At 40.2% G+C, this 26,015-nt stretch overlaps 1 protein-coding gene across 3 annotated transcripts; it reads right to left on the bottom strand.

The window, feature by feature from the left end:
• Positions 1–1,318: 1,318 nt before the first annotated feature.
• Positions 1,319–26,006, bottom strand: znf281a (zinc finger protein 281a). Of its 3 annotated transcripts, none has more exons than XM_053616227.1 (7): positions 25,436–26,006; positions 17,776–18,271; positions 12,752–12,853; positions 10,101–10,224; positions 7,937–8,020; positions 7,691–7,809; positions 1,319–6,889 (listed from the first exon to the last, which is right to left on the bottom strand). In XM_053616227.1, the coding sequence occupies exons 2-7, from the start codon at positions 18,196–18,198 to the stop codon at positions 5,306–5,308; spliced, it is 2,436 nt and encodes an 811-aa protein (XP_053472202.1). In that variant the 5' UTR covers positions 18,199–18,271; positions 25,436–26,006; the 3' UTR covers positions 1,319–5,305. The 3 variants fall into 3 exon arrangements, with proteins under 3 accessions (XP_053472202.1, XP_053472211.1, XP_053472218.1); XM_053616236.1 differs by lacking the exon at positions 25,436–26,006 and adding an exon at positions 25,114–25,411; XM_053616243.1 differs by lacking the exon at positions 25,436–26,006 and adding an exon at positions 21,339–24,621.
• Between the last annotated feature and the right edge of the window lie 9 nt (positions 26,007–26,015).

Here is a 26,015-nt window from a genome sequence, read left to right as displayed (position 1 = left end):
GAATTTAATTGGTCGGATGAATTTAGATTTCTGCTATGAATTGCAAATGGCAGGGTCAGCATTTGGTATGAAGAGCAGGAATCCATGGATCCCAATCTGCCTTGTGTCAACAGTTCTGGCTGCTGGTGGTGGAATGGTGTGGGGAATGTTTTCTTGGCACACATTGGGCCTTTAATACCAAATCAAGCAATGTTGAACGCAAACTTATTAGCAATCTTATCATTGATGCTGATCATGTTCATCCCTTGGCCACAGATTACCCATCTTACTGTATAACGGCTACGATCAGCATGATAATGCACCACGTTCCAAACCAAAACCGGTTTCATGAACATGAACTCACCAGACCTGGACCCAATGGAGCACCTTTGGGATGTGGTAGGAGATTATAAGCATGAATGTGGGTTCCTCAAGGTTCCGTGATTTCCTCCCACCTCCTAATAACTTGATGTGAACGTATGCGATTGTGTGTACGTGTACATGGTGGCCTGAACTGGACTCATTGTCCCATTCAGAACAGAGTCCCACCACACACCAAGTATTCCAAGATCCTGCAAACACTGTTATAATTATTGTCGCTTAATCTCTATATGGGGGTTGTGCATAGCAATAGATGAACTTTAGGGAGTAGTTGTATACTATAAAAAAAAAAAAAAAAAAAAAAAGACCAAAATGGCAGGTTTACCTGTCAGATTACAAACTCTCACAGTCTGATTAACGTTGTAGTCATCACTGCAGCTTCAGGAGGATGGATGGGAATCTAAACACTTTTTTTTTTTTTTTTTAAGACTGAAACACAAAACATACAGTAAGAATAGCAAAGCTTCAACTGAATATAGTAGCAGACGTGAAAGCACTGTGAAACCATGGGAGAGGCCCTTCACCATGAAACACCTAGGTGTAAAGGGCTGGGCAGGACTCTGAGCTTTGTGGTAAGCACTGGAGAGCGATACGGTGAGTTAAACCCAAGAGAATCGGCTTGAACAGTGCATATACTCACCTACCTTTCGTTATACTCTGATTAAAAAACAACAAAACAAAACAAACAAAGCCACCATCTCCAATGTCACGGTGGATCCTGTTAGTCATTTTACAAGCAAGAAATAAAATCGACCAAGATGTACAAAAAAAAAATTCCACAATTTCCAAAAGGTGGTTTCTCAAGTGCAATAAATTACTCAAAGCGTGATAAAAAGCAATAAATGGCATTGAACGCGGGGAGTGCCTCGCATATTTCAGATCGTATCTCAACAACGGAGCTCAAGTGACCACTTCCCATTGCCATAAAACAATAATGAACAGAAGCACAGAAACACACTGACTGATAACAGCATTTTATTTTGTAACCCCTAATCGATAATAAATTCAAAGGGACAGGTATAGCCCTGTGAGTCAGATCACAAGAATCTGTAAGAAAATAAGACAGAAGGAAGGTTAGCTACAAATTTGTGTGGGGACAAAATGGGCAGAAAGGGGGAATTAAAAAAAAACAAATAAAAAAAAAAAAACCACATGACAAAAGAGAGAAACATCTTAGTGTTCTTGTACGTTGTATGTAAACAATAAGAATACATCATTTTGGTTTGGTGATGAGATAGAAGTCACATTGAGGAGAACGTGCGATTCGTTTTAGCATAAAAATGAACACTACGGGTGTTTATCAGTCTGAATGAGAGGCCAACACTTTCCCTGTATTTATAATAAAGGCTTTTGGCTAAAATGTGGACAAACTGAAGTACCTGTGAATGTTTTCAGGTCATCCACGACATAGGTGAGTGGACTTTTCAATTTCAACACCAGAACTGATAGATTTCCAAAAGATAACTGGCAAAATGTCGTGAAGATTAAAGTACAAGTCCAGTCAGTAAAACTCACTGCTACGAGAGAGAGACTCTCAACTATCAGTGCGTGTACATGCCTTTAAAATCATTACAAATGACTTGTTATAAGGCAAGTTTGTACCCAAATTTTCAGAAACAGTTTAAGAAAACTTCACCAAAAAGACTACAGATTTGGTTTACCATCATATATTTAAAGGTGAACAGATTTTCACTTGATGCATCATTTACACATCATTTCCTCTCTTTATTGATGCACCACATTTCCACCTGAGAAACATAAAACTGGGGAAAATTTTTGGAAATCCACAAAATACAATTTTTTAAGATTAGTGTAAAAAAAAAAATTAAAATAATAAAAATAAAAATAAGTGGATCAAATCTCCACTATTGTTAAAAGAGCAGAGTTTTGCAAAGCTGCTCTACTTTCAGTGCCATAGTTCAAGGAAAAATCCACCATGAAACAGATTAAATATGTTTATTTAATGTTTAGCATTACTTTAATGCTTCTGGTGCTAATCTGTTGGCTGGTGCTGTATTTTCGGTATTTCTGTGAGAAGTTAGCAGGTGCGTGGAGCGCAGTCGTCACACGTAGGCGTTTCTAGCGCAGTTACAACAGGGTTTAAATATGAGCAGGGAAATAAAAAAATAAAAAAATTCACAGATCGCAAACATAATGGATAACGGTCAGGATTTGATGTTCGCTCGTAAAAAATTTTTAAAAAAGAGCAACAGCTTCTTTTCTCATTCACCATTTTCCAGCAACTTTCAGTGTCGTATTAATGAAGAAATCCAGCGCAGAAGCAAATGCTGGCCCCAGAATGCAATGCAGCGATATGTGACGAAGGAGATACGGTTAGTGAGTGACCAACAAGATGACCAGCGCTACGGCATTGCTGACGGTGTAGGCAGAGTGGACTGAAGCTCTGCTGCATCACTCTCTTTAAGTAGACATAAAGCGAGAGCTAAATCCCACTGCACCACTATCAGCACGTAGTCGAACAGCATTGTGGGTAATGTAGGAAACGGTTACAAAGTTTAAACAAACCAAAAAAGAAAAAAACTTTGAATTTCATTATAAAATAATCTTCGAGACTATTGATATGCAAGTTGTTCAGGATGGATTTTTTTTTTTCCCTAGAAGTCCAAATCCACTTCAAGACTCGAGAGGTCATGCTCTCTAGAAGGCCATCTCTAGACAGACTGAGTAAACCCTAACAAACAGAAAAAATAGAAGGGAAGGAAGGAAAAAAAACCATGAGGATTTTCTCTAGTAAAGCCAAATCGTCCCTGCTACATGCACGCCTCATTCTGTCCTGTATCCCTGCTTGTGTCATCAGTGATATGAGGTATAAAGTGATCAGCTCTGAGGATCATTACTGATAACAGCCATACGAGTACACTAGGTTGCTACAAACACAGTACTTGGTTCTAGTGGTCACTTTTTGTTCCCCGTGATATCTGCCTCCAGAAGGTTCCGACTGAAGAAGTCAGTAGGTGAGTATGAAAGAGCTATACTGAAAGAAGGGGGAAGAGAAAAAAAAAAGCAAAAAGGAACAGATTGAAGAACAGACAGAGCAGCCATCTGCGGTGGCGGAAGACGATGACTTAAAAGAAAAAAAAACTTAAATTATTCAGTACAAAGCAAAAAGTAGAAATGTAGTTGAAGATAACACTTCACCCTGCATGCTCACACAGTTTCAGCACTGTGAAACGCTTACGTTTTGCACTGTTGGTTTTTTTTTTTGGATCGCCTGCCCAGTGAAAAAAATAAAATCACAGCATCTTTAAGAGGGGCCGTTTAGACTCGACAGTTTCCACAGATTCAATACTACCAAAGAAATTTTAAATTCCCTCCGACTCTACTCTGTAGGCCTGTCCTACATACATCCAGAAGTCCAAAAAAAAAAAAAAACCTTCCAAACATGAACACACAAAATAACCCCACCCTCCATTTTACCCGCTAAACCATGCTAGAAACGTAAGACCTCGTCATATCCATATACCCCTCCCCACCCGCAAGCCCCAACTAAACTACCCCACCCACCCCAAGTGACTAAAAAAAAAAAAACCCCTTCCTGATCTTTTTTCCCTTGCCTGTCTTTCAAACTTTAGATTTTTAAAAAAAATTATATTTTTTTAAATTAATAGCATGTCCACTGTAACAGAATGGACATCCTGCTTGATCAGACTGGGTCGTTTCATCCTGTATGAAAAAGGAACAGGTTCAAAAGTGCTCGACTGGTCTCTTTTTCGAGATGAAGAAGAGGGGGGAAAAGACAGAGGTGAAAGAGGCACAGCATAGTCCTATGAGCTGGTGTGTGCTAAGAGGCACTCGCGCATGTACACATGGCGCCCTCTTCCGAGCAACCCTTGGCTCTGCTCTCCAAGGGTGAAAAAAAAAGAAATAAAAAAAAAAGAAGAAAAAAAAAAAAAAAAAAAAAAAAAAAAAAAAAAAAGAGAGGAAAAACTGGGGTGGGGGATTTGGCGTAGGAAAAAGAGGAAAGAGCATGCTCGGACACATCCCCTTTTCCACCCTACTGCTTACCCCGATGTCACCCGCCATTTCCCAGAAAGGTTATATACGGTATTGTATATATAGATATTCTTATAAATATATATGGCCCTTATTGAAAGAGAATGTGAGCATTTCACATTGACATAAAAGTACCATAATCTCTATACAGCCAAGTGGAAAGTGTTGTCAGTGAAACAGAGCGGGCAGCAGTTTAGTCTCTTTTTGAATCGCACTAAAAAAAAAAAAAAAAAAAAAAAAGGCGCAAAAAAAAAAAAAAAGGAGAATAAAAGAAAGCTTCTCTGTATTTGCAAAGTGTCCACCTCTTCAATGCATTATTGCTGCCCCTCTGATAAAATTCTCCTGTACACCTTTACACATTTTACCTGAGTAATACTTAAAATCTTGTAACAGACAATGTTTTTGGGGGGGTTTCCCACCCCTCTTCTCTTTTTTCCCCAGGCTACTCCCTGCCATTTCTACATCAAAGTTATCTTACATTGTTAAAACATGAGCATCGTTGGGTAGAGAGAGGGGAAAACAAAAACAAAAACAAAGAAAAAAAAAACTTCAGAAAGTTCACCGCTACTCTATTTTTCATGATGATGTTCTATCGATGAACAGAGCAGTCTCTAGGACACTACGAAAAAGAGGAAATATAATAACTAAATACGTCTTTCCTTCCAAAAAAGGAAATGAAACGAAAATACTTTAAAAAATTTGCATTTCATTTTGGCTTTGCATGCCAGCTGGGATGAAATTTCATATTTTCATAAATGGCAACAAGATAATTACAGAAAACACACCCAAAAAAAAAAGCATTACAAAAATAATAATAAAATAGAAATAATAATAATTAATAATAATAATAATAATAATAATAATAATAACAATAATAACAACAACAACGATACAAAAGACCAAATGAATAAGCAGAAGCTCTACAGCCAGATCAGTTGTAGCTTTGGCTTTGTGGGCTTTTGGTGTCGCTCACGCTGGCCAGAAGGCTGCTGTACCCTGAGAATTGCTCCACATCTGCGCCCGAGTCTGTACCGAACACCAAAGGTCTACGCCCGCTTTTAAACTGCCCAAACGCCTGAGCAAAGTTCTCAATCTGATACAAGCCTTTGGCCGGGACCATCGAGAAGCCAGTGGCGCCATTTTTGGGGCCTTGGCCATCTTTCTGGCCGGTGAGGTCAGTGGTTGGAGCCGGGAGCTGGTAGGCGCTTGAGTTGGGGGTGTGTGGAGGGGCAGGAGGAGAGTTGGTGTGTTGTTTCTCCAGCTGTTCTGTCAGCTCCTGGGATGGGGTGAGCTGCTGCTGAGGTTGAGGCTGCTGGGAATGCTGGGAGTGTGCCGTGGGCTCCAGGCCACTCAGATGGAAGCCCTGCGAAGGCGACGAGCTCCCCAACAAGCCAAAGTGTGGCTTTGGCACAGAGGAATTGAGTGTTGGAGAGGAGGAGGAGGAGGAGGAGGCTGGGAGGCCGAAGGAGAACTCCAGAGGGGAGGTAGTGTACGTGGGGAAAGAAGCAACAGCACTGGATGAGGAAGAGGAGGAAGGTGTTGGCCCGAGTACAAAGCTACCACTGTGACTCGTCCTCTCGAGAGCCTGCAGGAGGAAGCGAGAGTACTCGTGCATTAAGGACGTCTTGTCCCCACCCCCTGGGTTGCTCTCGGCACCCATTGGGTCAACACCCTCGATCGTGCCTTGCTCCAGTTCCACAGGATGTGGGTCGGATAAGTCAAAGGTCACATCGGGCTTGTGGCCATAGTGCTCCAGCAGGCTTTGTAGCACTTCATCTGGGATTACCGACTTGTCCGGTTTGATGTCAGCCAGAGGCGACGAGTCAAGGAGTCCCAACGAGGGGTCTCCATCCATTACTCCAGACACGATGCCCTGAACAACCACTGGCTGGGGCTGCAAGTGACCGACACCTACGTCATAGCTAGAAGCTCCACCCCCTACCCCGCCGTTGATGGCTGCATGCAGATAGCGGCGCTTCTTCAGGAACTGCATGGCATCGTCATAATTGGCGCTGTTGTTGCTGCTACTTTGGCATGCTTTGTGGCTCTGGAGAAGGCCCATGTCATCCATGCCAGCATCGCCAGTCAGCTCCATGCTGCCAGGCTTGGATTGGGCATTTTTCTCAAGGCCTCTCCTGTGGCCCTTTTTAAATGCCATTTTAGGTGCTGGAACAGGTTCTGCGTGCATGCTGGGCCCTGGATGGGATGCTGCTGCTGATGATGATAGTGAGAGTCCATGGTTGTCCACAGTGTTAAAATCGTGCAGGCCATACTGTTCTGTCCCTTGACTATGTGTGGGCGCTGACGTCCTCTTGCGTTTGCCACCCTCGCCACCAGTTTTGGACTTGCCTCGTTTGCGGCCTGGTGTGGTCACGTTTCCCTGAGTGATTGCGTAGCTGCCATGCCCGCCGTGGGCCTCCCTGCCCAGCTCAATCTCTACCCCATCCAAATCCTTCTTAATGCCGTCTCCACATGTCCGCTTGTGCTTCAACAACCGGTCAGTCCTTGAAAAATACTGGGGGGGGGGACAAAGACTTTTAATATATCAAGTGTAGTTATTCTTTCATATACATATATATATAATCAAATATTTACAAAAATGTGAGGGGTGTACTCACTTTTGTGAGATACAGTATATATATTTTATATATAAAACACACATATATAAATATATAAAAATCAGGTATTAATCACTAACAGATGGCAACAAATGGCAATTGTTAATTATTTTCCTACAAGATCACATCCTGAAAATTTTTTATTATGCCACAGAAATTTCTCAAACCTAACACTTCTTTATCAATTATAAAATGACAAGTCACACGAACACTTATCCATTTATAGTTACGTTTGTGTCATGGAACATCCACAAAAACCCGGGAGTTCCTGTTGTCACTTACATTATAGAAGCTATAAGCAGTCGTGCCCTCACAAGCCTCACTTTTTTACTTTCTTGTTCTGTTCTGTTCTGTTCGAGAAACTGCACAGTGGGAACGACTTTCCCATGACCTCTGTCTGATACAAAGCACTGACACCATCACATAATTCTGGAAATGCTACATAAAGGTCTCCTTGTAGAGAAGAAAAGAAAAAAGAAAAAAAAAAATGAAGAAAACTTTGCCATATCAACAACTACACATTTTGTGCATGTCTGCCACCTTCTGACCAGTCAGGATCAAGAACTCAACAATGTTGTGCTATAACAAAGCTTAAAAGTTTGTGCACACTTAACTCATGTAGTGTGGTTTGAAATGGAAAGAGATGTGTGTTTGGCTCTTTATCAGTCGGAGCATGGCTGGCTGGAACTGTGGGTTACCTGTTGGCAGGTGTCACACTTGTATGGCTTTTCTCCACTGTGTGTTCGTTTATGTCTCTCCATGTGGTATTTCTGAATGAAGCGCATGTTGCACTGGTCACAGCTAAAAGGCTTCTCTCCTGCACATAAAATCAGAAAGGAGATGATTAGGACCAGATTGTTTTTGTTTGTTTTTTTTTGTTTTTTTTAAACGGGAGAGCTGTAGTCAGTTGGAAGTAAGAGTGAGAGAGAATGTAAAGTATTTACCGCTGTGTATTTTCTCGTGTCTCTGCAGGAGGTATTTCTGAATGAAGCTCATGTTACACTGATTACACCGGAATGGCCTTTCACCTGGAGCGAACAGCACAGACTTAGTCAGTGTTAATCGTGTCTTCTTATATACTACTAAAAACGAGTCAAGCTCCAAACCAACACCCACTAATCAATCATAAACGTATATCATTCATTAAATGTACAGTATCGATCATCAAGTATCACTGAAAGGTAACACTAGACGTGACCTTGTGTTTGAGAATGGCGCTCCATAAAAATTTTTTTAAAAAATAACGCATTATAGATGGTCTAATTATAAATTGCTTGATATGGCAGTTACACAAAAAAAAATGAAAAGAAAAGAAAACACAAAAGGGTCTCATTTATCAATTTGTTTTGTAAATTTCGCCTGTAAATTACCGGTACGTAAACTCCACAAAAGGCAACGCCCACACGGCTGAAATGACCAGCAAATGACAACAAAAGAGGTGGAAGTACAAGTTATTTTCACGCACATATTCGCTAATAAAACAATAAAATACACATTGACAGCATACCTACACCTGAAAAGACAAAATCTGAAGTCAGATTACAGAAAAATGGGAATCCAGAGTGAATTTAGTGAGGTGAAAAGAAAATGGTATGAAAATTGAGAAAACACATATCTACTGTATCATTGACCACCAATCAGAAATGACCATGTTTAAGTGTTTATTATTTATTTATTTGAAGCATAGTGTCTCAGCGACTCCCTGAAGCCATGTTAGAAAAGCAGAAGGGCACGTGTAGGTGGGAAGCAAACGACTGGCGAGTATGCAGCACACTGAGGAGTGACCGATCTGGTACGTCTCGAGCTGCAGTCAGTTAGAGCGGACTCTAAGCTATTTGAACGTTTTGAACGTGACGACACAACCCGTAACCCCAACTTGAAGCAAAATCAATCATTTGTATTTGTTAGTCTTCTTATGTGTAAATATCACCACACAGTTAGGAGCACGAGTAAGATAAAGTTTAGTTTTTTTCCCCTTCTAAAGTGACTTATTTTCAAGAATACTAAATTTCTTGCGTAAATGAACCAAAAATGATTTATGTATCCAGCTTGATAAATGAGGCCCAGGGTCATCAGACAGCGAAAAGGCACAGAAGCACCTACACCTTTACACTTAAAAATAAATAAATAAATACATACATTAAAAAAAATTTTTAAAAAAAACAATTTTTTTGAATATGCAAATTGGAAATGTCTCTAAAACTCTTATCTCCTGTTAAACCAATGGCTTGCACAACATAACAGTCTCTAAGGATATGACTCACTCACTCACGGTCGCTCACCGCATGTTTAATAATTTTCTAATGAGATTTCCAGCTAATTTCTTAAATGAAATTAAGATGGGGGAGGGGGGAGGCCATGAGGACGGCCCATTTGCGGTTATTTTCTTCCAGCTAATGAAGCGTTTATGAGTGTAAATAATGATCTTAACTAAGCTACTTTGCATAAAAATAAGAAAATGTGTCAGGGAACATCACATACAATTACAGCATTTTTTTAAAAATCATACTGGGAATTAAAAAAAAAAAAAAAAAAAAAAACAATGTCTGAAGAATCAGTGGTTATAGTTCTGGCTAGTATTCAGGTTGAGAGTTCAAACATTCACGGACAAATCAGCAGCTCAGGGGCTGGGAACAAGCAGATTTTATGTATGAAATATTAGGGGTTTTTTTATTACTCATAGTTGCTTAAGTTTTCCTGAGTTATACTTCAAGAGAGTGAGAAAAGAAGCTGGTGAGGGACCATATAGCTGCTAGAACATAAGCAATAACATGCACTTTGTCATTCTTTAATATATAAAAAAAATGCTGCCATTGGCAAAATGCTGTTGTATAAGAGGAATAAAACACTATGGGACATGCTGTTACAGGAAAACAATAAAAAGACATAAACCTCAGAGCATCACACCACCTTCACGTGATACATTTCCTACAACAGCACACCCCGCTTGAGTTTTTTTTCCTTCTTACTTACGTATTTCCTCGTTATTTTAATTAGGGACAAATCTTAAAACGGAGACTCTTCACTATAACAGGCTATTTCAAGAACACACAACACACCAGGTCACTACCGTCAAGTTGAACAGTAACTAACGCAGGGCGCACTAACCCGTGTGTATGAGAACATGTCTGCGGAGATGGTAGGAGCTGCGAAAGGCTGCGCTGCAGTGCTCGCAGATGTGTGGTTTGGAGCTGGGAGACACCATCCCTCCATCAGGATCCAGCATCATAGACTAGAGATGGTAAGAGAGGGTTAATCAGCAACATAGCTCATAGCACACACAGCAAACAAAAAACCTGTGGTACAAAGAGATACCGGTTATTGGAGGAAGACCCTTATTAAGGCTTTATTTAATTTAGAGCTGCAACAAACTAATCGATAAAATTGATAATAATCAATGATGAAAATCGTCGTCAACGAATCTCATTATCGATTAGTTGGTCTGAGAGCGGCACGGGGCATGTTTACTCACTACGTTACTTCTGTTTCGAACACACACATTGGAGAGTAAATACTAAAGTTGTGTCCCAATTGACCTACTATACACTTACGCTATGCACTGTGTACTCTACCGTCTAGTGTATAAATTTTAGAAAGGTAGTATTGTCTCATAAGGAACACAAGCGTATTTTTTACTACCCGGAAGTATAAGCCGTTTCCTAGTCGAAGGCACGTGACGTCATACGCATTTAATGTGACGCCGCTAGCTTTAGCAGATACCCAGAGTCACCGACAACGTCTTTCTTCACTTTACTGTTTATATCAACGTTATCTTTTAGAAAAAGTAATGCATAAATATGGTTATATAATATAAACTTCTATATTAGTTTATATTATATATACACACACACATGTATTTTGCATTATTTTTATGGATGCACAAAAAAAAAAAACCACTGAATTAAACTACAGTCTAAATGAATAATATATATTCTGGTGTGTGTGTATTGAGTTCTTACATAATTGTACAAACAGTTGTGTAAAGTTTTAGTCTGAAGTTTATATTTGTAACATTCAGTTTGTGGATTTTATTTTAAATAAATAAAAAAAGAGAAAGTGGTACTGAAAGTTTGCCCCCCCAGATTAATCAGAACAATAATCGGCCAACTAATCGATTATCAAAATAATTGTTAGTTGCAGCTCTAATTTCATTTAGAAAACTCCATTTATATTGGAATCCTAAATGGCTCCCTGTCCATTATATATAAAGGAACAGCATAATACCATTTTAGCACCTACATCGTGCATTCCAGAATCCCCTTCCAATTTTTGCAGCACATCTTACACCAGAAATTATCCTGTACTAGAGGTCGACCGACTGATTGGTTTTGCCGAATAATCAGCACGGATTACCAATAACTGGAACTAGTGGTTATTGGCAAAAAATCTTGCGGGAGGTGGCTGAGAAGGATCCGCTGTCATTATACAGTACGAGAGCGGCCTCTAGAGGCGAAATAAAAAAATATCGCTTACAAAAAACTGCAAGTTGCAGTGCAAATTTTGAAAAAAGCCGCAGCAAAAATCAAGCATTTTGGGCCACAACAATCACAAAAAATAAATAAATCAATCAATCTGCGAAATCCTGCATAGACTGATTAAAAGGTGATAAATATTGAAATGTATATTTCATTCAAAATAGTACAGTATATTTCCATGGTACAGTAAACACTTCATTTCTGTAATTAAGTCCAGCAATATTTTACTTTGAGTGTTATGTTTTCACACAGAATCCATTTCAAAAACTATCGGTTATCAGCAGGTACCGCCCAACTCGCTTCTGTACATCATAGATACCCTGCCTGCATTTACACTCTCCCTCTGTTTACCATCGCCCAAGTTTGTGGAAACCGACTGGATTTCATTCTGATTATTTGCTTCTAATCAAGAACTTGGCCTCCATATACTAGTGTATACCCCAAAAAAAAAGCCACCTGCAGAATTGTTTTTTTTTTCCCCAAAACCATTCCAATTTGTCGCATTAAAATGTAATGCGACTATGGCACAGAACTCTGAGCTGAAAACCCTGATAAATGTGCAGTTTTGATTCCATCAGTGTTCCTCGTGCACTAGACTCAGGATTTCTTCCATGGGGCATGAGAAAACCACACACATTTAGAATTTTACTTGCACTAGATATACGTTAATATTCTATAAGCTAGCTCGTGATTTGTGAAAAGATGTTTTTGGAGCTATAAATGTTTATATTTACAATGTAGATTCAGTTTTCAAAGAAAATAAAAATACCGGACGTGTATCGATACTGGCTGATATTCAGTGTTTCAGTATCAGCATCAATGATAAAGAATCAGTATATAACAGAAAACGGAAAAAGTGATATTGCGCAATCTCGAATAGAAACCCCAAGCTGTATTATTTAAATGTTAATCTAAGGTGAAACTTCAACTGCAATCAATACTGAGAAGAAATGCAAATAAACTTGTGTGGCCAGTGAGACAGGTGGACTGACAGATGCGTGAGAGAGGGTGTGTGTGTGTGTATGTGTTTGGGGTGGGGTAACAGTCGAGATGAGACACTTCATTAAATATTCCTCGCCTTTGTTATTCGCAGGGCCTATTTAACAGATTAACTGTTTGAATAATATGTATAAAATCAAAGTAAAACCAAATACTATAAAAAGAATTTAAAAAGCAGAAAATGAGATCATTCCAACATGAATAGTTTTCCTTGGGATTTCTAAATATTAAGGCAAAACAGACGGTATGGAGTGAAATGCGTTGGCGGCTCTAGTGCACATGAACCTTCGATTCTCCTCGTTTCCGCCGCGTCTTGCCTTCCTGTCCGTCACCATTTGACCTTCGACCTTTCCTCCCGGAGGAGTCCTTTCCCAGCCTCCCTGACAGCTCCCTGACAGCTCCCTGACAGAAAAGATTAACATACATCATGATGGAGGGACGTCTGTTTACAGCCGTACAACATGTGAAGTGGAGCAGTTCGTTTATATATATATATATATATATATATATATATATATATATATATATATATATATATAAAAATAATAAGAAAGAAAGAAAAAAAGGAAATCCGCACACTCAACTCAATCGGAAATATTGCTTCTGTTCGTCACACCACATAAAGATTAGCCGAGGACCTAATTGGCATCAAGATTATTACTCTGTGTGCGTGTGTGTGGCAGAAGGCAGGGTAATAAACTTTTATTTACAGCCCCTGAATCTTTCCCCTGAGAACACATGCGACTTCCCTGAGCCGGGCTACCGTGTATGGAAAAGAGCGTTTGGATTATTCAGCAGCTGCGAGCAGACGGAGCAGGTTTCCATCTCCAGCCCTGAATAATCAAACCGCTCGTCACCGATAACAAAGAGCCGCACAACTTAATGATGCTCATCTCAGTCTGTGTTTCACAACACTCGTCTGTAATATACTCTCACTCACAGGCTTAACCTACGCCTCGGGCAACACACACACACGACAAGGAGGGACAGCATGGGGGGAAAATACGTACATAAAATTAAAAGCAAGCTAAAAAGTGAAAAAAAGAAACAACAAGAGAAAAGAAACTGAGAAACAGGAAACCGGAACTAGAGAGCAAGGGAATGAGGAGTGAGTGAGACTGAGAAAGAGCATCAGAGAAAAAGAAATTAGGCAGAAAGAAAGAAAACAGCTATGAGTAAAAAAAAAAAAAAAAAGAGGGAGGGAGAAAAGTAAAACAGAGAAAAAGCTCAACAGTGAAGAGTGTGAGAATGGAAAAAAAAAGTGAGTGAGACTGAAAATAAATGAAAGAGGTAAAGTAAGAAGAATACACAAATGAGCAAGAGAGCAAAAAAGAAAAAGGAAAAGAAAAAAAAAGAAAAAAGGGGAAAGATCCGGCGTAACAGAGCAAAAGAAAGCGAGACCGACAGAAAAACTGAAAAAATAACACGAAAGAAAAGAGCAAAAGGACGAGTGAAAAATGAGAGGGAAAGAGCGAAAGAAAGAAGTAAAGGAAGAGTGTGAGAGAAAGAAAACAAAGAGAAAGGGGAGGAGCGAGAGGAAGTTGGAGGAAACTGCAGAAGATTTCTGGATTAAATTAAGTACAGAGCAACAGAAACAATCCCAGATTCATACATTTCATCCTCCTCAACTACAGCCTGAACACCACGAGGAAAAATAACCTCTCACTCGCACACTCTCACTCGCACACTCTCACTCGCACACTCTCACTCGCACACTCTCACTCGCACACTCTCACTCGCACACTCTCACTCCTAAACCAGATGAGAACCTTGAGGATGATTAGGGTTTTTGCCGCAGACAGCAGCTCGTCCTCCTCCTCTCGCTGTAGATCTGTGCAGCGGGACTGAACGATGAGTGTGCAGCACAAACGTCTAGCTTTTTTATTCGGGGATTTTTTGGTGAACATGAAATTAGTCAGCTGCCAGCGGCTGCAGAACAAAGCAGCAGATGCTGAGACTCGACGCCTCACACTCGTTCTCCCACAGCCGTCTGCAGACGACTCGCGTCTCTCAGCACTCAACACGTAACCGGCCAATTTGTTCTCTCATGAGCTTGCCAAGAGCTTTAATCTCCCCCTGTGTGTGTGTGTGTGTGTGTGTGTGTGTGTGTGTGTGTGCATGCCTCTACATGTCACTGCCGGTTTGGCCAAACCTCCTCATTGATGCTAACGGAAGCTGGGTGACATCACTATTCCCGGAGAAAGAGGTTTATATTTAACAGCTCCGGATACTCTCTATGGATTTATTGCTTTGTTAAGCGCTGAGCTGTGGAGCTAATTCAGCTCTTCCTTTTTCTTTTGCTTCCAGCTCTTCCCTTTTCTCCATGTGAGCGTTGGAGCTCTGTGACATCACAACACCCCAACCACGGCTCAGAAATATAATCGCATTTTTCACCTACGGAGATATTACTCGAGTTAGAAATATGAACTACTGCCTGCAACTGCAAGCTCTTACACACTGTAGACGGAGGTGTAGAAAAGTAAGAACATCTCTCTGCCATGCCGTTAGAGGAAAATAATCAACGGCGGGACGTTGTGAGAGCAGGCAGTGTTGTGGAACAGCTGTAAACAGGTGTCGTGTCTGCAGCCTTCATCCCTCTCAAACTTAACACCACGATAACGCAGCTTTCCATGTTGCAGGGAACACACAAAAAGGTTGCATTGCAAAAGAAAGAAAAGGCAAAAGCGCAAAAGAAGCAGCAAATAAAAGAGCAAAAGAGCGACGGAACAAAAGGCTGAAAGAGTCAACAAAACAAAAACGCAAAAGAGCGTGAAAGAAAAGTGTGAAAGAAATACAACAGAATAAACAATAAATAAATGAAAACGATAAAGTGAAGAGCACATGTAAAAAGAGAGCAAAAGGAAAAGAAAGAGCAAAAGAAAGAAAAAGAAAGCAAGTGTGAAAGAGCAAAAGAGTGAATAGCAAAAGAAAGAAAAAGGTGAAAGGAAAAATAAAGAAAGAAATGAAAAGTGCAAAAGAGCGACTGAAAGTGTGAAAGAAAGAAAGGTGATAAAGAAAGAAAGAACGAAAGAAAGAAGGGTGGCAAAGAATGAAAGGTGGCAAAGAATGAAAGAAAGGTGACAAAGAAAGAAAGAAAGAAAGAAAGAAAGAAAGAAAGAAAGAAAGGTGGCAAAGAAAGAAAGAAAAAAGAGGTGAAAAGAAAGAAAGATGAAAAAGAAAGAAAGGTGAAAAAAGAAAGAAAGGTAAAAAAAGAAAGAAAGGTGAAAAAGAAAAAGAAAAAAGAGGTGAAAAGAAAGGTGAAAAAAGAAAGAAAGGTGAAAAAGAAAAAAGAGGTGAAAAGAAAGAAAGGTGAAAAAAGAAAGAAAGGTGAAAAAGAAAAAGAAAAAAAGAGGTGAAAAGAAAGAAAGGTGAAAAAGAAAGAAAGGTGAAAAAAGAAAGAAAGGTGAAAAAGAAAAAGAAAAAAGAGGTGAAAAAGAAAGGTGGAAAAAGAAAAAGGTGAAAAAAGAAAGAAAGGTGACGAAGAAAGAAAGGTGAAAAAGAAAGAAAGAAAAAAAGAGGTGAAAAGAAAGAAAGGTGAAAAAAGAAAGAGGTATGGAAAAGCTGCAAAAGAAATAAGAGGTAATGAAAGAAAGAAAAAAATGAAAGACAGAGCAAAACAGCAAAAGAAAGAAAGCGCAAGACAGTAATGTAGGGTGTGCCTTCTGTGAATGAGCTGTTACTATGGAAACAGTAAGGCGTTAGAAAGAGTGCATTAATACAGAGTTGTAGTTTGCACTACATTTAGTCAAGAGCTGCTGTTCAAGAAAACTCATCATCACCTTCTGAGTAATGAAGGGAATCAGAGGGAACATGAAAACTCGTCAGTTTATTACAGTTTCAGCCCGCGGTCACACTAGGCTTTACGCGTGCGTATTCTTCTCGAACGCCGCTACGAGTATGGGCGGGAACAGGACACGACTTCATCCATCAAAACTTTCGCTGCTTCACACATACGTTGCTTTTATAATCTTATAAAGCCATGATGTACATAAACATACACGACAGCGACACAGCTAAAAATGAGCTCTTCCGTTTTCGAATTTCTTTTTAACGAAAAAGGTCACGCAGTGACGTCGCGGTCATCTATTGGTCACGTGTCTTCAGGTCAGAGTTCAACATATTTGAACTTTCATCACGCAGCATAGTAGGAAAATTCTACGCATGAGCGTGTGTTTGAATGAAAGACAATGGAGCGCTAAAGCCTAGCGTACACTGGTTATTCATTTCTCTTTAATAACCGAGGCTCCTGTTTTCAAGGTGTGTTCCTGTTAGCACCGTCCACCTGCCACGTGTATCAGATTAGCATCTCCAGCCCCAAAATACAACATACACACTATTTAAAAAGGAAATATGAAATGAAACGAGCAAATAACTCGGTAAAACAATCTGAGGGGTCCAAACAGCAATATCACCCCACCTTCCCACAGGCACAAAACAAACCTCACTGTACACCTTGTTAACCCTGTGAAGTGAAAGCTGATTGGCCGGTTGATTCTTGAGTAGTTGGGTTATCACCAAAAATCCATTTACAGATTACTTGTTCTGTGTGCTATACCTAACTTCAGCCTTATTGGACATAGGGTTCGTGAGTACCAGTTAGCTCCACCCCCACATATGACCACGCCTAAAACTTTGCAGATGTTCTTGTCCTGTATCTGCTCCTGAAGGCTCAAGCAAATCAATCATGAGTTACAGCTGTCTGAGTAAATTAGGCTCCGCCCCACTAGAATCGATTGGCATGTTGCAGCCGTATTCTTCACGAAAGGTCAAAACATGTTTGCAGCGTCCGAACCGCAATCGTTTTCAGAGTCGTTTGACACATCTTTGTGAAAAGTCGGCAAATATCCTCGGACTAGTTATAAAAAGTATGCCATCATTTCAACTTATGCAAATAAGTAGGTGGAGCTTAACGCACCAAATTGCAGAACGGTTTGAAACTAGCCAGGGAATCGGAGGAGGGAAAAAAACTATCGTCTCCAAGCACCGTGACTCGAGATGTGGGATAAAACATACAATGTTGTGCTATAGCGCCACCATCAGGCTGATTAGGGCCATCTCTTGCCTGATTAACAGGAAGGAGTGCCATCTATTTACCCAATAGAGCTGACATGGTGTTAACACTTATGTTTGTGCACCCTGATGAGTGTTACACAGCTAATCGCTGACAGCTTCAACTCACACACTTCCTGTTGTTTTGTTTCTTTTCCTGACGTTTTCTAAAAATCACAACAAAAAAAAATAAAGCGTCGCAAGACAGATAATCATTTAGCCCTCTACGAGCCATGATGCATGTAGGTGTACACACTTACGTTCCCCACGCTGAGGTCGTGTACAGGCAGGTTCTGATGGTTACTGAGGGTCATCTCGAGCATCTCGGTGCCACCACGACCCCCGTCGCTCGGATACATAGCTTGCCTGTAGTCCAGCTCCGACACCTTCTCTTGCTTAATCCCCATAGCAGGCATGTGGTCGCCCATCCCTGGCATCATCCCTACCCCCGACACCAGTCCTCCTCCAGAGGCGTTGCAGTCGGGCGAGTGGCGCTCCTTTTTCAGGACGAGCTCGTGTGGGTGTGGCTGCAGCTCGGCCATGACGCTCTGTCCGGTGAGGCGGGTGAAGCTGGTGACAGGTGGCAGGTGGCTGAACATCAGCATGCTCGAACCGAAGCCGGCCTCCATGCCCCCGCCCGGCCGCAGGAACTCGCTTCCCAGCTTGTCCTGGATGAGGCTCATGGTGGAGGCGCTTGGATAGAGCGGAGTGACGCTGAAACAATGGGGTCTTCAAAAGAGGGCCACCGCTCTCATCCTAAAAGAATAAAAAGTTTTTTGTTTTTTTTAAAAGAAAAAGAATGTCAGAAAATGCTCTTCTCCTTTTATGCCAGACGTACACGAGCTCCTCATAATCTATGAATAGTGACCACTGCTATACAATTTATAAATATGTAATAAGATCCCATAATATTATAAGATTGGTTTAACGGTCATTTATTGGCGTCGAGACACTTCTAGAATGAAGTGCATAGAAACCCAGCACAAGAAGGAACTAAAAGAAAAGCCTGGAAAAATATGATGGTCACATCATGATATTACAGCTAATTCGCATTGATTTTTCCAGCAACACTAAATGCTGGGAAAATGTTTTCTAAAATGTTCTCCTATTTTATAACAGACTGCTGACGTGGGTGCTGAACACCTGACCATTATCTGCACTCAGGATAAGATTATCCCTGTAACGGAGCTGAAAAACAAACAGAACAACTAGCCAATAGCTGAATAAGACACGCCCCCTAATGAGTCACATGCCTTGTTTAGACGCATCATTTCACATGTTCAAATGCAACTAACTGTTGTTTCATTACATTTTCATAATGATTGGAGGGAATGGATCACAAACACTATCATTATTAAGTTATTCAAAAATGATTGAACTTTTATAATAACGATGAATGTTTTAACTAGTTTAAAATGGAATACTGAGGGATATATTCATTCAGTGGTTTTTTTTTTTCCCTCTCCATTTATTGTACCAAGACACCACTGTATCGAAAGTTTATGTATTGTTACAACCCTGGTCAAAATATACACCATGCATAGTAGTTGTAGGTCATTAAAGTGCATCCATTATGGTTGTTCAAATATTACCTTTCATATAGTGTAGTTATAGAACTGTTTGTGAAGGTAAAAAGTCTGCAAAGTTTCAAAAATCAAAGCGCACAACAAACGGGGTAATTGACTCCCGAAAGAAGGAACCGCTTCAGAACAGCTGAAACGAATCATTAGTAATTCCAGACTTACTTCCTGTACAAACCTACGTTGGTTTACAACAAAAAGTCCCACCTCTCTCGTTATGGTAGTGGGCCTTTCCTTTGACACATGCTGACCACGATAGACCAATCACAACAGACCGGGACATCTGACCAATCAGAGCAGAGTATGCTCTCTGAAAGGAGGAGTTTAGAATGAATCCTTTAGAACGGATCATTGAACGAGTCGTTTGTGACACTGGGGGTGAAAAAAGGTTATGCTGCAGTTTAAATTATGAGCACGTTAAAGTGTTTTGTTTTGTTTTTATTTTACCTCGGATGCATGTAAATTTATCGTATGAGGCACGTTTCAATACCATAATAAACACCTGCGCTTTAAGTCTCACCCCATTTTTTGCCCGAATTCAAGAACACACATGTCGATAAAATGTTTTCACCTTGTTTGTGATCTTTTATTTGAGCGTCAACAGAACTCCGCCCCCATTATCTACACCAGTCTGTAAACAAAAACAAGCGCTCCAAACCAGAAGCCAGTTTTCCGAACAGGGTTTTCTGATACTTAATGCACATGTGCTGAGGTAAAGGATCAAACCCTTTCTATTAGACAATATCTTCCAGGTTATTTGGACAATTAAGAATTTTTTTTATTTTTTTAAAATTATGATTATTGCACCTTTAATAAAATCACAGCAATTTGGATTCTATTGAAATGCAGTGCAGCATTTTATATTATTGTGATATAAAATAAAATTGAATCATATATACTTTATATCGAACCAGAAAGCATTTGCAAACTCCTATCCCTATTTAACATGACGATACGTTAATATATAATATTTTTAAAAAAAAATAATAATATGGCAAACATTCATCAATTGAAGTACTCGCTACTGTAATTGGGCTTTTAAAGGTTTCAGGACCCATGAACTTTTAATAATGGACCTGAATAATTATAATGAATATTAGAAGTGGTGTGAGTGTGTGTCCGCGTTTGAGAACAGATTGCGTGACACAGGGCCGTGCTGCTCCTTAGAAACGACAGGCGTGAACTCTTTGATCCAGCTATTAAGTACTTAGCTGCATTAATCAGACCATCTGATGGGTCGGCCAGAGAAAGAGGGAGTCTGTTCACAAGCTCTCGCGCTCTACATCTGCACTTCTGCTTTACAACGCTATCGTGTGAACTTGGGAGAAACACAATAACACACACTTACAGCCTGAACTAACTGATATACAATTAAAGTAAATATACAAAAGCATTCAGATCATTAATGCAACACAGCAGAGATTAGAAAACAAGCAGAACCTTACTTTGCAAGCAAGTCTTTAAGGGAAATATGCTAATGTCTTGCTCTCGGAAGTGCACAAACCGGTTAGTCCAGCATTGGCTCACTGAATATATTGTCAGCTACAGAATTATTATTGGTGCCCTGGGTCAAAAATAACAGGTAGAGAATTTATGAGAAAACTCTGTCATTAATTAGGAAAATACAAGTGAAATCTAGCCTTTAATTGCATTTAAATGTATTCGGAGCAAAAAGCTGAATGATACAGCCAGCGCCAGAATTATTAGCACCCTTACGGGTAAAGAAAACGTTATGGAAGAATTCCGTTATGGTTGATTTGCTTAATCTCATACTGAATTTTTTATAAAAAGATCAAATCGGAAGCATTTTAATACTAAAAATGAAAAAACAAATGAAAACTTCAATCATAGCAGATATTTGAACAGAATTACGTCACAGATATAGAAAACAATCAAAATGCCACTGAAACATCAATTTTTTTCAATGTCTTATTTGTAAAAAATAATAATAACCTGAAAGATATTTAGAACATGATAGAACAAGTTATTGGTGTATAATAAGTGTACTAATTGGCTGAAAAAACACATTTGAAATTTGTGGGCCTCCTGTCAGTCATTTTAGAGATGCTCTACAAGCCAGCGTAGATCCTGGTGGAGATCTGTGAACATGAGCAGGAATAGAGGGGTAGGCTTAAGAAAGACAGACATAAAAAACAAAAAACATTCAGGCATTCAAACCTATCTACATAACTATTAGAGATGTAATCTTGATCACATAAAAAAAAAAAAAAAACTAATCTCACCTAATGCAAGTTCATCTGAGTGGTGTATAAATACGACACGACCGAGGCCAAACTCCCTGTGTCATTCACCAACATGGGGAAGATTAATGAATACTAAAATAAAATGTGAAACTGTATTTTGACTTTCATAAACGAGGCTATAAAAACAAACACACCCACAACTGAAAATGTCTATATCCAGTGTTGTCGATCCACACTAATCGTAGGGTTGGAGGTTCGATTCCCAGACCACATGACTCCACATGGCGAAGTATCTTTGGGCAAGACGCTGAACCCCAAGTTGCCCCAGATGGCAAGTTAGCACCTTGCATGGTATCTCTGCTGTCACTGGTGCGTGTGAACGGGTGAATGAGAAACAGCGTTAAGCGCTAAAGTTAAAAAGCGCTAAATAAGTGCAGCCCATTTACCATTTGGCATATTTTGCCCCTACGTACAGTGAAGAGGTGGTTAAAGAGGCAAACACTTATCTAAAGATCGCTGAAATCTGCAGAACATTGAAGCACTTTGTGGGTCCCAAGTCTCTCTCAAGTAAATCTACAACTACACGCCACGTCCATGCCAACAAACTATCGGGAAGACTGGCGGAAAGGTGTTTCTTTCATCCAACCACATGTCAGCGCCTTGAATATGCAAGACGCTCCAGGACTTTTTCAGAAACAAACAGGAAAGATGGGTTTTTCTGTAAAAATGAGAAAATTCCCATTATTATGCAAGGATGGTGTAAGATCTGTGATGTTGTGCAGCTGTTTGGCCTCCTAAAGCCCTGGGAACATAGTTGTGATACACGGCATCATGGATTTTAAATGAAAACCTGTCTGCCTCTGCCAAGAGGTTACAACCGGATCGTGGTCAGATCTTCCAGCAGGACGACGATCCAAAAAAAAAAAAAAAAACACAAAACGAAGTTTCTGACATGGTCATCCAAGTCCTGTGACCTGACCTGGTCTGACATGAAGAGGGTCAATAAGAGAGGACATAGGAGCCTGGAGAGCTCCTGTATTGAGGAGACGTCTTAAAACTCCTGTACAGGAGAAGACTCGGTGCTGCGATGCTGACAAACGAGAGGTCGGCCATCTTTAACAATAATTCTGGATGCTTATAGATCGACCCGATGCAATGTAATAGCGTCTGAACCCAAAACTACATTGTGTGCACGCACACTTTGTGGAGAGTGACCTTTCATCGTCCAAACAAGCAACGACCAGCCATCAGCTCACATCTTACTACTGCAAGAACCCAGTACCTACCTCAGAATAAAGCAGTTACTGAAGAAAAACCAACGATCTCAGGAGCCAGACTTCTCTTGCACCGTCACTGAACCAATTATTTCCATTTCACCAACACTGCATCTGTTAAAACTCTCGAATAACTTTTAAAGAAGTGATACCATGAACTTTTCCCCATCCAGTGACTACATCTGCTCGTCCAAAGCTCGTTGCTCCAGTGTTCAGAAGTTAATGATACAAAAATCAGCAACTGGAAAGCACAAAGTCCTGCACACTGAAGAATTCCCCACGGAGGAAAACATACTCACTGTTACAAAGAACTACAGAAAAGATTCACCCTAACAATTTACACTGATAATCCTGTTCAAAAGTTTACACCCACCCTGGCTCTAAACATATCGTGTTGCCTTTTTGAGCATCAGTGAATGCTTGCACCTTTTGTAATAGTCGTGTACGAGTCCCTCAGTCGTCCTCGGTGTGAAAAGATGAATCTCGACATCATATAGCCACTGTTGGAAAGAGTCAAATATGCAGAAGATGCTGGAAAAGCAAATAATGTGCAGTACCTGGAGGATTTTTCTGAAGAACAGTGGGCAGTTTAACTGCTCAGGACAAACAAGGGACAACTTGTGAAACAGTATCACAAAGCATTGTGCAAGACACTGCAATGTGTATGAAGGTAACTTATGACCTCAACTGTATTACTACCAAAACGATAATGTATAAGAGCGAGTGCATTAATTAACACCGGCGATACCGTCAGAGCCGCTGTTATAGAAAATTAATCAACACCATCTGAGCGATCACAATTGGCAATTCCAAATCGCTTAAGCCGAACTGGTTTAAACGTCACACGTGGTCACGTCAAAAAACTGAACGCAGAAATCCCACGGACTAAAGTGTGATGGAAAAATTGTTCGTTATTTCCTCTCACAGACTCTATATTTGAGCGAAAACGATTGAACAAACAAACAAAGACAAAAAGTTTATCCCGCTTCGAATATGCTACTATCCAGCCTGGGCTACGTAAAAAGCTACTGCTCTGGCAAACTGACAGTACGAGCCAACGTGACGTGTGAGAAACGGATTCACATGCATCAGTGAGATGAATGGTGGCTTAATGTGCGCAGGATTGGGCTTTTCTCAACGCTGCTTTAATTATTCATGCGGCTGCACGCAGGCTCGGCATGCTTTGTTTACTACAGCGGCTGGGCACGGTACTTTCACCTATGCAAATTTAACCAGGCGCACGTCTGGGAGCTCAGCTGTCTGATCTGACCTACAGTCCGTCTGGGAATCGGGTCTTTTATTAACAGCAAACTCAAAAGGAGTTTACAAAGACATATCCCACGCATTTCACATTTTTTTTTTTTTTTTTTAAAAACACTTCGTCTTAACGGCCTCTTAAAAAAATAACCCAGACTCGGACTGAACCACAGGCGCAGGGTCAAGAAATACGGTACAAATAAGATTCAAAGCAGCATAAAAGTGGACTGAAAGGATCTGCATTAATGACCACAATCTGCCACATGTTCCTCGTTCAATAAGCCACACGTAATAACCTCAATCATTCGCTTGTGCTTTGTGATGCCAAGTGACTAATAACGACGACGTGTGAAGAAAGGAAAGTGCTACAAGATGAACATATTACTAACGAGCAATTAATAAAAAACAACTATTAATAGTAGACAGGATAACTACACCAAAATGATATTAACTTAATAATACACAACACTGACATTTTTAACTCGATACACAATACCAGGATTCTTTGTTTTGTTTTCATTCTATAGTTCATCTTCTCCCCGAAACTTATTTCTGTAGACTTTTAACAGCCTTACAGGTCCTCTGTGGGTACATATCGACCATCTGAACTTCCCGAACGTCATCATGCATTATATCACGGCCGTGATATATCTTTTGGCACCCCTGTGAGGTATAAACTGTACTTATCTTTGTTATTGGTGTAATGCTCATAAAAGTGTGCATCCTTTAACTCAGGTGCATGTAGTGTCCCTAATAAAGAATCACAGTCCAATTATGTACCTTTTTTTTTTTTTTAATAAAAAAGGGTACACTTTGGAAAAATGCTACAAAGGATAACAACAAGGAAAGGTAGATTTTTCAGAGAGCTAGAAACGAATGTATAGCTCTAAAAGAAAGCTATTTAAAACCACACAGAATTTTAGAGGATTTAAAGGTGATGAAGGTCTTCATGGAAGCTTATACTAACGTCAGTAGCATGAGGATGATGAGGATGGGAAACGGTAATGTGGATGGGAACATGGCGAACATCAATCACAGACAAAGTCACACAGCAAAGTCAGTTTAACTCCAAAAGCATTACGAACGAAGCTAAAAAAAGCAAAGGCCTTTAATAGGCCCTAATAGAGCCTCTGCTTGATATTAATATCTCACCATAACGGCGTAATGTGAGTTCAACTCTCACGCCGAAATAAACAAACAGATCTCACTGTCTGTAAACAACACACACGTAAACAATGCGCGTTCACGTACCAAAAAAAAAACAGTTTTTAAATAATCCAAACCTTGTATTATTTAAGCTGCTCATAATAAACCGGCCCACGCGCGCGCCTGCCTCTCTCTGCCCTTTTCTCTTTTTTTCCTTTCTTTCTCTCTCTCTCTTTCTCTCTCTCACGACGAACAATTGATGCTCCGCGCGCATGCTAAGCTGCTAATGCTAACCTAGCGTAGCCAGACCCGCTTGCGCTTTGTTGTCTGACCCCCGGACCGCTTCTTCGCTCCTCCTGCCTTTTCTTTTTTTTATTATTTATTTATTTTGTATTGTATTGTATTAAATAAATAAAAACAACTCCCACACGAGGCTCGCTTTTCTTTCCTTTCGCTTACCAGTTCATGACCACCGCTCGCTCTGGCCGTGCCTGTTTCACCTCCCAGCTCCGTCGTTTGTTTCTGTCTTCAGCGTCTAAACATTGTTCTCCCGCGGCCGCTGCGCTCCTCCATCTTGACTCGGCGCGGAGCACTGTGGGTAAAAAAAAAAAAAAAAAGGTTGGACGGGTCCCGCGAGGAGACAGACACGCGCACGGCAGGCACGCGCGTTGCCATAGTGAGAGCTGAGGCACGGCGGGTACCGTCCTGTTGTTGTGATTGTAAAGCGTACTTGATCAACCTAATGTGCTGTAATTACACATTAATTAAAATTTAAAAAGTGTATTTTTTTATTGGAGTCTCTCAGAAACTTACAATTAATTGTTCATTCACATCCAGACACAATTCTTGAGTGTGTGTGTGTGTGTGTGTGTGTTTGTATGTATGTATTTAGATAGATAGATAGATAGATAGATTTTCCCCTTACCATTGTTCATTGCCATTATGTTAAAACTAAAGGTGGAGTTTTGAATATTCTCTCTGTGTCCTTATACGTTTCCTCCACATTCTCTGGTTTCCTCCAATCTCCCAAAAACCTGTC

Source organism: Ictalurus furcatus, chromosome 2 (genome assembly GCF_023375685.1).
Source record: "Ictalurus furcatus strain D&B chromosome 2, Billie_1.0, whole genome shotgun sequence".
Lineage (NCBI taxonomy): Eukaryota > Metazoa > Chordata > Actinopteri > Siluriformes > Ictaluridae > Ictalurus > Ictalurus furcatus.
Note: the sequence above shows the minus strand (reverse complement) of the source record. Positions and strands in the feature narration are given on the sequence as shown.

What these genes read in the sequence shown, in the direction of transcription:
- znf281a (XM_053616227.1), bottom strand. Translation starts at nt 18,198, where the DNA reads ATGAGCCTCATCCAGGACAAGCTGGGAAGCGAGTTCCTGCGGCCGGGC. An exon ending in ACATGTTCTCATACACACGG is followed by an intron (nt 8,021 to 10,100) that starts GTTAGTGCGCCC and finishes TGTTCGCTCCAG; the next exon opens with GTGAAAGGCCATTCCGGTGT. An exon ending in AGTGTGACACCTGCCAACAG is followed by an intron (nt 6,890 to 7,690) that starts GTAACCCACAGT and finishes CCCCCCCCCCAG; the next exon opens with TATTTTTCAAGGACTGACCG.